At 37.2% G+C, this 13,945-nt stretch overlaps 1 protein-coding gene across 1 annotated transcript in view; it reads right to left on the reverse strand.

The window, feature by feature from the left end:
* Positions 1-13,945, reverse strand: part of LOC149776242 (uncharacterized) — a 180,086-nt gene that overhangs the window by 131,214 nt on the left and 34,927 nt on the right. The window contains exons 5-8 of the mRNA XM_089942647.1: positions 9,421-9,486; positions 4,717-4,830; positions 2,671-2,780; positions 2,027-2,085 (exon numbers count right to left, since the gene is read on the reverse strand). Coding sequence (XP_089798773.1) covers positions 2,027-2,085; positions 2,671-2,780; positions 4,717-4,830; positions 9,421-9,486 — 349 coding nt within the window. The remainder of the gene's footprint in view (positions 1-2,026; positions 2,086-2,670; positions 2,781-4,716; positions 4,831-9,420; positions 9,487-13,945) is intronic.

Consider the following 13,945-nt stretch of genomic DNA (forward strand, 5'->3'; position numbering starts at 1 on the left):
AGACCTGAATAGGACTGTCTGATAGACCCTGCTTAGCACCCTCCATTGCCGTCCCAATCCTAAAACTATGAGTCTTGAATGACTGAGGATTAAAACCACACAGAAAGAGCAATGTGGGCAAGGATTGGTTGAACTCCTGCATAGTTATGGGTGACTCTTTCACAGGTAAGGAAGAGTGGGTCCAAATGACAACATAGCATTTGTAAATATTGAAGCAGCACATGGCTTGGGCTCCAGTCTTGTAAAATTGGTGGGGGCTCATGACACTTAAGGCAATAAAAGGTACCCATGGAGTGTTTTAATGCTTAAACTCAACAACTAAACCATTGTCACTGATCTGAACCTGAGAAATGAAAATAAGCTTGGGTTCTGTAACCAGGTTGTCTTACTGTCATTTTCCAACTCACAAAAATGCCCGAAATGCAAGTTGAAAAATATACTTATAATAGAGCCACAAAGAAGGTATTGTGAGTGAATCATGGCAGGACTATGTTTTAAAATTATTTTTAAGAATATATTGTCAATTGGTAGTCTGGCATCTGTGTGCAGTAAAAGCTTACAAAGCAATTGCATTAGTTTGGAATAACAAAAGAATTTGTTGGATCAGGGATATTGTTCAGTTTGTGCGCCAAACCAACAGCCAAGACAAAGGTAGATAGTGCATAGTGTTTTGCAAAAGGTACAAATGAAAATTACCAAATTTTTTAAAACGGGAAAGTGCTGTGGAGTTTTAAAGTGGTTAAATCGATGCAGTGTATTCTGCACTGTAAGCCTCCATCCATCAAAAATGGAATGGGCACTTTATAAAATGAAACAATGTTACTCCCTGTCTGTTGTTGTCGGTAGTTCTGTGATTTCTTCTGCATAGGCTGGGTCGGCAAACTGGGTACTTTTTCACATTCGGGCATTTTCAATGCATAGTTATGACCGCTGAGGTGAAAACAGCATCCATTATTCTAGGTGACCTGGCAATATGGCGGAAAGTAGGTTGCTAACCCAGTGGCATCATCCTGGAAGAACCTGTGAACCTTCTTGAATTTGTTAGCGACGATTTGGATGCACTATCTCCATGAACGGCAAGGACTCCGCCACGTATCCATTGATTCTTTTAACGAAATTGGCTGCAGTTAGCTCAAACACCAAACAAGTCTGAGATTTTGTTGCGACTGTCACAGAAGGGATGGAAGTTGTCTTCCTCTAGGGTTGCATTGTTGTCAAAAGTTGGGGCCATCCGGTAGCGATGATTCTGCATACCTAAAGGATAGCGTGTCTGATGGATCCGTGCTTAGAGTCCATCAAGGAGTGATTACTTTTGGCTAATTAACTGCTATATTTTGTAGCGCCACTACCGCATACCCATCAAATCATGAGGCTCTTCCAGACTCCATGAAGATTGTGAAGCTGTTGTTCCTCACAGTGATATGGCAATCGTTGTGGAAGATAGTATCAATGCGGCGACAGATGACTGTAATTCAACTAATGTTGCTTAACAGCTGTAATGTCCGACATGTTTATATCACATGCTTCAACTCAGTCATCTGATTGGTTCAACACGACAATGTATCTAAATTTAGTTACTAGCTTAATAATATATATTGGTTGCACTGACATCATGTCTAGGCAGAGAACAATAGTAGACAAAGGGGTCCAGCAAGGAGCCAGAGAAGGATGCACTGTGTATTACTTAAACTACATTTAACCAATTAAATTATAATTTAATGCCATTTCTCAACGCAAGATGGGCTAAATATGGTGGAAGAACCCAGAAAACCCCTGGTAAGAACCACCAACCCATGGGATGCTTACTAAAAGCTTTCCCACATACGCACATTGAAAGAGCACAAGATTCAAACCTACATGGACAGAGGTGAAATGGCAGTGAACGGTAAAGGCAAGCACTCCTGGCCCCTGGTAGTTAGCATGTATTTATGTCATTAAAACAACAAATTTGATAAAGATAAGTACTACCAATGCAGAAACTTAAGAGAACCTTCTCCATTTGGCATTTTTTACCACAATACTATACCTTTTCAACAAAAATATAGTGAATCATATATCTGTAAAACAGCCTCCAGTCCCGCACACCTGTAAACATAAGATAATAATATCAAACTTACATAAACCTGTCTTATTCAGTTATCTGGACATATGGTTTTAATTCCACCAATATTTACAACTGTTATTTGTTGCAAAACTTGGGTTTAACCTTTTATCAGAAACCAATGAAATTTGACAGCATTACTGAAGGATATTCCATCCATTATTGTTTTATAATTTACCAGAGCAAAAATGTTACAAACATCATTCAAACATACTCAGGTGCACAATTGCTTAAATAAAAAAGATCTACAAAAAACAGATTGGAAGAAAGTCATTAAAGGTTAATTCTGAGAACATATACATAACTGATACCTGGCAAAATTATAACTTCATTATGTTACTGTCAAGATAAGGTAGATATGGCAAAATCCAAGGTCACAGATGCCCATTGTATGTAGTCTCACTTAAGTCAAAGCTTAGGTTCTTTAAATAGGTCTGAGTAATATCTAACCTTACATTGTCTCTGTGTCAACGTTTGCAGAGTTCAAAATAAAAGAAATATGGACAGAGAAAGATAAGTAAATATGCTGAACAATGTCTTAAGGCTCAGTGTGAAAACTGGAAACCAACCAAAGGAGTGATCTCTGATAGATTTCAGTCGGACATTTCTCTCCTCCTGCCCTTCAATGCAAATCTTCCCCCACATCTCCCCCCACTGTTCGTAGTGAATTTGATGCATCCTGAAATACATAAATAGGTATTAAAAGTTAACATTAACAGACACACAGATACATCTATAATACACACAAAAGACACATAAATATATGTTTTAAATAATTAAAAAAACATGACAAATGTACAAGGTTACATTTACAAATAAATCAATTAACAACCTGTTAATACTGCTTCTTCTAGAACATTGCTGTATAATTTTTGTACTTAAATACCTGTAATAATTGTGTGTGTGTGTGTGTGATTTGGACTTATAATGTAGTTTAAAATTGTTTAAGTCATATTGCTATGATGTCTGCAGTGTGACAGTTTATAGTGATGTCTAGCACTGGGGCATCATGCTGCAGACATGTAGCATCCTGACACCAGGCCAACCAGTCCTAACACTAACCTCTTAATGCTGAGTACCAAGCGAGGCAGCTGTTAGTACCATTTTTGTAAGTCTTTGGTATGACTCGGCCAGGGATCGAACCCACAACCTTCCGCTTCCGTGGTGGATGCTCTAACCACTAGGCCACCGGAACAGTCTCTGTAATAACTGTGAATTTGTTAGTGACTTTTAAATTATACATAGCTAATCCTTTAACCATTTAAATCAAGAAACACAATTCCATGACCATGTTTTGGATTATCTAGCTTTACTCCTAATAATTTAAGTACATGTTATCACATTAATTTAAACATTTAAGATAATCCCAGGTGTCAATATAAGTGGGTCTAAACTCTAAAGAAGCATGTAGTATAATTTTTAATATGCGTTTGAAAAGGATTATATCTGTGAGGACAAAGCCTTCTATGTATTTTAATTTTTACATCACTTTTGTGACAACTGTATCATGCACTGTAATAAATATAATCAGTTACAGTATACATATATGTACTCATTGTCACAAACATTAGCTATTACTTTATGTCTATCTGAATTCACCGTCATGGGCATGGTCCACTACAGTATGTCACCTATATGATCCATAGTAGTATGTCTATCTGAATTCAGTGTCACCGGCATGATCTATTACAGTATGTCTATTTGAATTCACTGTCACAGACATGATCTATTACAGTATGTCTATTTGAATTCAGTCACTGACATGATCTATTACAATATGTCTATCTGAATTCAGTCATAAGCATGGTCCATGACACTGTATGTCTATATGTATTCATTGTTATAGACATGATCTATTACAGTATGGTTATCTGGATTCACTGTCACAGGCTTGGTCCATTACACTGTATGTCTATTTTTATTCACTGTCAGACATGATCTATTACAGTATGTTTATCTGGATTCACTGTCACAGGCTAATGGTCCATTACATTGTATATCTATTTGTATTCACTGTCACCAACATGATCTATTACAGTAAGTCTATCTGAATTCACTGTCATAGGAATGATCCATTACCAAATGTCTATTTGTATTCACTGTTAAATACATTTGTTAATGATGTCTATTAGCTATGATGTCATAAGCATGCTCCATTACCGAATGTCTATTTGCATTTACTGTCAAAGACGTCATCTGTTACAGTAGGTCTATTTTAATTCATCACAAATGTGCTTTTGCAGAAACATCAACTGATCTAAAAAGAATCATTTTTCAAGTTATTATCTATACAGAATAGTGAAGTGTATCTTCATGACTGAGATATAAATTATATCAATAATTTTGATGCATACGATATTTTCAAAAGGATATTTGCATTTTGCATCACATGTACATCATCTTAAGTGCTTTAACATAAATATACAGTTCATCTTCCATAGATTTTTATGTAAAATAATATTATACTCTCTCTCTGCATTTCAAGTCCATATAGGATTGTATTTATAACCAGGGAAGAATTCATGAACTTGTTTATGGAAAGAATAACGCCAAAGATATCATATCAGGAAAAATTAATTGTGCCTTAAGATCCACAGATGAGAAAATTTCTTTACCCTTGAAGTCTTGACCAGAAATCACGAGTCCATTTCTCCTTGGCAATTCCGTCAGCCAATGATGTCATTTCATTGTCAACATCAAAATTAAATGGATCACACACTGCTTCCCAACTGAAATAATAATAACCAGTTTAAACAAGGGTACTACATAATATGCTGGCCACATGACCTTTTCCATACTAGCTACCTTGATCTCTGAGCTAGGGGCTTCACTATTACTGAATGATATGGTGTGCATAGAGGTAAAGTTAAATCAAACATATGTTGGAGGTTAAAATGTAACAGTAGTCTGGATATGGAAACAAGCCACTCACTTACATTATTCCTAGTTACGCACTTGACCTTAAGCCCAGAAAGACACTGTCAAAATATATAACAGGCTAAAGGTTCATTAAAATATCCTGTTTGAAAAGTTATACCCATGCATAGTTAAAGTTATTGTATACACTTGGGCAGTGTTTCATTGGTTTGAAAGGTATATTCTGAGCATGGACAAAAGTCACAGAATTAAATGTTCCTTACCCTATGACCTTGATTTTGCAGCAGGGATGTGTTTATGGAACATGGCAAATGGTCTATAAATGATGTATAAAACAGGCTAAAGTTTCCTTAAAATACCTCCAGTGGTTCAGAATGGCTATTCTGTAAGACACACCAACTAGTACTGTACAAAGTTTCATTAAATTATAGACTTTTAAATGGATAATTTTAACAAATCTGAAAATTATTTGCATTTCATATGCATTCCATTTGCATTTTACCATGAAATGTCACAGCAGCTTTAAGAAGAGCAATTCTCCGATCCATTGAAGAAATGCACTTGCATTTCAGTTTTTGTTGCTCATTCATCATTAAAAATGCATGCATAATTTTTAGTCATATTCATCTGGCATTTCACTTCCTTTGCATTCCTTCTGCAATGAGCTATGTATATTTAATTTGTATTCTTTCTTGGCTTTACTTAATTTCATGATGTATCTGACCAGTAATATTTATGTTGTAGACAATAAAATACATAACAAATATTTCTTTATGACAGTAGATTTAATATTCAGATCATTATCAGTGGAGGTAAACCTGCTTATCTGGATCAGGGTCTAAACCATCATGTATCTACTATAAATTCTAAACTTTTTGACAGCTTCGAATGTTTTATAAGGAAACTGACCAACATCCTGGCTCTATTATCGTGTCTTAATGTTTCATATAAAGTTGTTTACTTGAAAAACTAATCATTCTTAACATCTGAAGCTGAAGCATTCTTAATGTTGTGCTCAGTTTCTGATTTAGGTGGATTTAGTTATTCAAATTATGATTCAATGGAATTACAAAGTGTAAAATAATATTCTTGGACTGGAACATTAATTTGGAATTATAGTGGATTCAGACAAGAACTTTTTAGATTATAGCACATAATCATAATCCAGGCCACTGGCACATTAGCATAATTAAGACTATAAGCATATCCACACATTCAATATTCGAATTTATTTGGAATACTAATGAAAATCTGTTGGAACTTCAATCATCTGGATTAGTGATAGAACTTTTGGACTATTCAGGATTTAATTCACACTACTGTAAGGTTTTTGTATTCTAGGGAAATAAATTATTTGTTGAATTTTACAAAACTTCTTGTTTTTTGCTCTTTTCTCTTGCTTAGTTTAAGACCATGTAGTCATAAAAACTGCAACACACATACCATTTGCATTCATTATTCAGACTATCTGTATTCAATTTTCATTTCACTGGTAAAATTATGAATTTCAGGGTTTGTATCATAATTGGTTCAACAGTTACATGCTTGACAAGGATACAAGCCATAGAATAAAAATTTTCCTTGCTGTACGTTCACCTTTAGGCAGAGGGCAAGGATATAGTACAAGCCATCATCTAGTTAGGACATATACTTGGACAAAGTTTCATGAAATTCTCTCCAATACAAAGTTACTGACCATGCAAGCAAGTGTTAACGGATGTCCAGACTGACAAGACTGTGACATGACATGCCTAACTTAAGATGGGTGCATTTTAATTTAGAAGGATAGATAAGATTCTCCAGGGTGTTTAATTTCACTTTAGTTTGAGCAGAAGGTGAAGAAGGAGTTTTCCCATATACATTTCAAAAATGTAATGCAACATTTGTATCCCAAGATTTACACAATTCTTGGCACAAAGTTATTTATACATACAAGTTTCTGGATTAAACTGGTTCAGATCTTAAACTTTACATGTGCAGATTTAATAGTGAGCTCTAACAACAGCCTGGTTACCCCAATGTGATAAGATGCTGTTTAAAGTATTTCTCAATTTAAAAAAAGGCAAATTTCAAATGCTATTTTATGTATACTTAAGAGGTAATTCTTATTTTAACACCAAAATGTTGTCCACTGCCACTTACTTCTGACACTGCTTGCCATCACGAAGAGTGTGTATGTGATTTAGATTTTTAACACAGCTTTAATAATTTTAGCTATGATGTCTGCAGTGTGGCATTTTATTGTGATGTCTAACACTGCTGCAGGCATGTAGTATCATGTCCCACCCAGTCACATTATCATGACACCAGGCCAACCAGTCCTAACACTAACCTCTTTATAAAATCTAGTACCATTTGTATGTCTTTGGTATGACTCGGCTGGGGATGCTCTAACTATTTAGGACAGTGGAGTGGTCCATCATAAAGAAAACCATGCAGCTGCAAGTAGGGACTGGTATGTCAGACACTTTGAAATTTCAGACATCAGTAAGCTTGCAATTGCTACACTTAATTGCATGAGTTGACCTTTGACCTTTGTTTCCAAACGGAAATTCTAATTCATTTTCCACCAGAGCCTTGGTGTCAAATCAACATAAGGACTGAAGGACTCAAAGTATCAATGATACGGAAGAATGGGGACCAGTCTAGAAATGGGTGGTGATAAAATAAGAGTATATATGGGACTTGCTGGCCAGGAATGGTTCATTATGAAAGTTAGATTTTAGTAAAAATATTCTTTTCCGAGCTTACCCTAGATGTAACTTTAAGAAAATAGACCATTGTTTAATGGATGGAATTTCAATCCTTTTAAAGATCTGAGTTTGACTCTTTGGTGCAGAATTGAAAACACATGTTTCATACACATGTTGATGCAGAAAATGCCATGGCTCATGTGGTTTTCTTTACAGAGAAGCTGCCATCAAGGACATGTCTATATCGGTGTGATCATGAGCATTCAGAAATGTAAAAGTTACTTAATTTTTAATATCATAGTGATTGCTATGAGAACTGAATTAGTACAACAAGTCCTGAAACATCACAGTATACACCCACTCTGCAATAGTCCGCTATGCAGATGACAGAAATTTCTGTGAAGATACCACCCTTCTTCTTTCAGCCAGTGACCTTAACCTTTGACCCCAAAATAATAGGCTTCTTCATCACCCCACATGTAAGATCTAATGTTATTGTGCACCAATGACAGTAACCATAAATTTTAAAAGCAATAATTTCTGGCGTTCTTCCTTACCCCACGTGCAACCAATGAAAAAGGTTTCAAAACTGTATATGGCAAAGAAATCAATTATTGTACAGAAACCAGTCCCAGTGATGTAGTGACGGAGCTATGGACTAACAAAATATGCAACATTTTGTAAAACTTGATATTTTTCCACGCAAAAAGCTTTATCATTCTGTCTAAATGCTTGAAACATAAAGTAAGAACATCCCCTAGTTTGGACAATATGTCTGCATATAAACCCATTATAATGTCTTTAAATCACATGACTGAAGATTCACTGATTATTTTCTATTATATCTGGATGAAAATATTGGTTAAAGCAAGCAGCATGTAAAATAATTTCATCTGTGAAGTTTTCTACATCAACATGTCCAACAAAACAAAATAAGGCAACCAATTCTACTAATAATACTGTTTTATGTAAACCATTGCAAATTATTAAGCAGGATTTGAAACATGCCAAACAGAAAAATTGTTAAACAGTGCATGTTTAAAATACATCAACTTATTAGCATGTCATGCCAATTAGCAAGGCTTGCCAATTACTGCATCATTCCAATTACCAATTATTGCATCATGCCAACTACCATGGGATGCCACTACCTGCATCATGCCAATTACCACAGCATACAAATTACTACATCATGCTAATTACCATAGCACACTAATTACTGCATCATGCCAATTACCATAGCATACCAATTACTGCATCATGCCAATTACCATCTATTTCATCATGCCAATTTTCATGGCATACCAATTACTGCATCATGCCAATTACCAATTATTGTATCATGCCAATTACCAATTATTGCATCATGCCAATTACTATGGCATACCAATTACTGCATCATGCCAATTACCATAGCATACCAATTACTGCATCATGCTAATTACAAATTATTGCATCATGCCAATTACCATGGCATACCAATTACTGCATCATGCCAATTACCAATTATCGCATCATGCAAATTACCATGGCATGACAATTACCATGGTATTTATGCATTTCCATGAACTGCTGAAATGATGCAAACAAAATGATTTTAAAAAATAGGCTAACTTTTGCTGCATCAAGAACACATTCAACTTTATGCAGCCATGAAATATTGGTGCACTTCCTTTTGGATAAATTTCTAAGTAGTAAGGTAGGAGCAGAACATACAAGCTTAATATTTCTCTGCTTATAAAAACTTACATGAAGGTCATCTTTACGTGGGCATATTTGTCTGGTTTTGCATCCAAGGTGTTGCACAAGCCATGTCTGAAAAACAAAACCTTTGCAAATGAGGCTGATTACTATCTTCAAAATTCAAAGTTGCTCAAACAATAATTGATCCTCTCCATTTCATAAGCAGCAGAGGGGCTGTACAGACCGAAACTTTTTGCACAATAAACCCCTCCAGGAAACTATTCCTCGATAGAGGGCTTATTTCGACGAAATAAACCCTTCTATTCAGAATACAGGACAAAAAAAAATGTCCCCCGAAAACTCGAAGAGTTTCCAGGGACAAACTCGTTGAGTTTGCACTGACAACTTGGGTTACTTCAATAAATCTGAAACAGTTTCCGTGGCGGGGTCGTTATTGAAAAATCCATGGGTCGGGTCCATCCCCTCTGCTGCTCTGGGAAATGAGTTTCCAAGGAAAAACATTTTTATGTTGCAAATAGTGTATCAAGTCCAATACGGTATCTTGTTCTGGGATCGTGTAAATTTATTGTCACAAATCCGTGAGGTTTTCTTTGAGCATGACTGAAGAAATTTTTAAATTTATTTAAATCCATATCGCCACCACACCAGGTTTGATGAATATTTCTCAGTGTATGTGTATCAACTCCATTGAATATCGCAAGAAGATTACAATTATCCCTGATTACTTTAGGAATTTGTGTATAACGCTGAGTAACATAAATCACATCAGTGTTTTTGTGACGTCCCCGGGAAAATATTCTTGCGGGATTTTTTTGCTTGTCCAACATAACATCATCATACACTACTAGGTTGTTAATTGATTCATCAAGATCCTCGACGCTGGGGGCTTCTTCGATATCAGTGATAAATTCAACAACATCCTCACCGTCTTTACTCAGCGCGCTTGCACTCTCATTAAAATCTTTTATAACGTTATAGCATCGTTGATCATCTACAGATGGAGCTATCAAATACAGTTTATCCCATTTCATCCACTTCATTATCAAGTTCAGCAACAGCTGTGTTTTACCTGAACCGGATGGCCCAATTATAATCGCGCGGATAGAGTTTGGTAGCACTGAATTATGCTTAACTGGCTCTTTCTTTTTTGTCGCAGAAAAATCTGTAATTTCCATTTGTATATAAAGAATAATAATTATGGATCTATATTGTGTGAAGTGTAAGGCACGAACCCCTACGAATGATCTAACAACCATTACAACAAAAAATAACAGACAAGCACTTTCTGGTAAGTGTACGCGATGTGGCACAAAAAAATTTAGATTTAAAAAAAAAAGCGAGAATTTAGCGGAGGTGACATTGCAGCCAAACTTGGAAAGCTCCCCGGAACTCCCTGGGCAAAGTATCCCGGAGAAAAACATCTCCCAGGATACAATTACTGCGGTCCAGGGACCCGACTAGATATCAGACTTGATGAACAATCTAAACCAAAACCGGGAGAGTATCCGATAAACGCTATCGACGCAGCGTGTCACATACATGATGTTGCTTATCGAAGTAAAGATCTACAAGACAGGCATATCGCGGATGTGAAATTAATTCATGCACTAAGCGCCATAAAAAATAAATCATTTAAGGAGTCACTCGCTAATTGGTTAGTAAGATCAGCGATGAAATCTAAATTAGTATTAGGCGCTGGATAATTAAATAAAAATGCAAGCGATTTATTATTCCCCAATCGGATACTGGAGAGGTAACTCAGCAATTAATAAACTCGCCAACGCGGCATCAGTAACACGCGAGGTTGCCAAAAATTGGCTATCAAAACAAGCAATATGGCAAATCTACTTACCACCACCTCGACAAATCAACTTTGCACATTTTGATGTTAGTGTGCCCAATGAAGTTCATCAGGCTGACATACTATTCCTGCCTCATGATACTGTCCGTAGAAAAATATACAAATACGCGCTAACAGTAGTTGATGTTGCCAGTAGATACAAAGAAGCAGAACCGTTAGCGACTAAAACAGCGTCCGAAGTCGCCTCTGCGTTTAAACGAATTTATCAACGAGGACCTCTAAACTGGCCACGATTATTACAAGTTGATCCTGGCAAGGAATTTCAGGGCGCGGTGTCATCACTGACAAAGCAGCATAACGTTACCATACGACGAGGACATACTGAAATTCATCGGGATCAGGCAATTGTTGAGCGATTTAATAGAACACTCGCTGAGAGATTATTCGGATACCAGTACGCGAGGGAATTCATTTACGATACGAGATCTCGTGAATGGGTTGCAAGACTGCCAAACGTGATAGCCGCACTGAATAATGAAATTACCAGAACAACAAACATGAGACCTGTAAATGCAATCACAAAAAAATATATACCCCGCGTCAGTGAACGCGGACAACAGCAACAAAATGTTTCAACGCAGCCAGGGACGCTAGCGTCCCCACTGCTGGGTAATGTCACCGTTAGGTATTTATACGAACCAGGCGAACTAGAAGGAGGAAAAAAAAGAACAACCGATCCCACATGGAGTGTTACTACACATAAGATATCCAGCATAACCAGATCAACTGGGAGAAACGCAATCTACAGATTAGATTCGACTGCTCCTCAACGCGGATTTAAACGCGAGCAACTTCAGGTGATTCCCGAGGATACACAATTACCACCCCGATCACTAAAGTGATCCGCACTGAAGTGATTCAATCATTTAAATAACTGCAGCAACACCTCTGCGTCGGTTACACTCAAGACAGGTCAACATCACATTTTCACGTGTATGACCGCGACTGCTATCTATTCTATCTACGGTGAATTGCCTTGGGTCGTTTTTCGAATACTGCCACAGCAATAAACAATTACAACTCGCACAGTGATTATTCTGCTGTTGTTGTAATTGTATTACAAATTCAACATCCAAACTTTGTTTGGGATCAAACTCTCTACCATTTTTTTTGTCGCTCTGTTTGTAACCGGCTAATTTCTTTCTTATTGTGTCATCAGCGATTGAGCTGTCGTTGACAACATCATCTAATACAATTCTTCGTAACTGACCTATCCTTCTTACTCTTGACACGGCTAAATAAACTAAATTTGACCACTCGATGCGATCATCAACAATCCAAACTGTTGTATCTGAAATAGTTAGTCCCTGCGAACTGTGGATGGTCATAGCGTATCCTAGCGTCCACGGGGATTTGCTCATTTTCAGTGCCTGTTCAACAGCATCAACATCAACTGTGACAATATCATTTAATACTAAATTCTGTTTCTCCGGACCCGACGCAGTCAGGCGCCCTGGAATATCAACATCAATATTCTGCAATCGCGTATCAGCTGGTCTATAACACAACGGCACTGGCAACATGGGAAATTTCTTCTGATGTAACTGAAATAACCGCTGCTGAAGTGTGTCCCTGACTATCTTTCTACTTGCCACAATTAAATCACCTGGTTTCCACGTTTCCCAAAAGTCGCTCAGCGAAGTCTCTGGAATTATTTCACGCATTATCTCACACTGGACTTTATTGGTTTGTAGCCTGATCAGTGCCTTAAACTCTTTTAGCGTTTCATCGAGTGCTCTAACATCGTTAGTTATTTCCTCATAATAATCTACAAAAGTTTTCAGCCACTCGTGTGGAGATTCACCTGTAAATGGGGGTGGTTGACCATGATCGCCGCACATCACCACTGCGGTATTTTTCTTTAGCAGCCAATCCAGAAACTGTTTTAATGTATCCAACGGCACAGTGTCTATCTCATCCCAGATGATTTTCTCGGGAATATATTTCGTTCCCATTCGTTCAGGTGTCCACGTGCCGCCGCTGTATTTGAAAAAACTGTGATACGTGCACGCGTTAACATCCCGTTGTCTCATCTCCCTGGCAAGTCTGTGTGTGGGTGTTAGCACAATCATGTCAGAGTTTCTAAATAATTCAATCGCTCGAGTTGTTTTACCAGAACCACCAGGACCGTTCAGATAAACTGTTTTGTGTCTTGTAACAGGATCGTGCACCGGCGGCAACAACGAAGTTGCCCCCGACGAAACCATCGAAGATATTTCTGCGCTGCGATACTCATCCTCGATTTCAACATCAGCCGATTTACAATATCCGTGTAACATTTCATTCTTTATTCTCCACGAGCCCCACGATGGATCATCCGATATAACATTATCCAACAGCGCTGAGTGTTTTTTATCAATATAAAATGAATCCGTTGCAACTCTCACTGCGGCAACAGGGAATCTATTGATCATCGACAACAAATTTATGGATACATAAGCCAGCATCGAAGATCTCAAATGTATGTACTGAGATGATTCTCCGTCAATATAACTAAAAACAGTCCCTAGTTTTTCCCCGTTTGACAGAAACACATCTTTGCGGTTACAGAACATGTTGTTCGTGGCTGCATCAGTGACAATAAGATCCAATTCAGTCTTGTCCATGATTAATCGACTGTGATGTTGTTTATGATCATACGCTCCACCTTGAGTGAATTTCCCTATTATTCTTCGTCCTAGATCTTTTGCTGTGCTTTCATCATTTCTG

This window comes from Sinohyriopsis cumingii, chromosome 18, assembly GCF_028554795.1.
Source record: "Sinohyriopsis cumingii isolate HCF-2022 chromosome 18, ASM2855479v2, whole genome shotgun sequence".
NCBI classification, from domain to species: Eukaryota; Metazoa; Mollusca; class Bivalvia; order Unionida; family Unionidae; genus Sinohyriopsis; species Sinohyriopsis cumingii.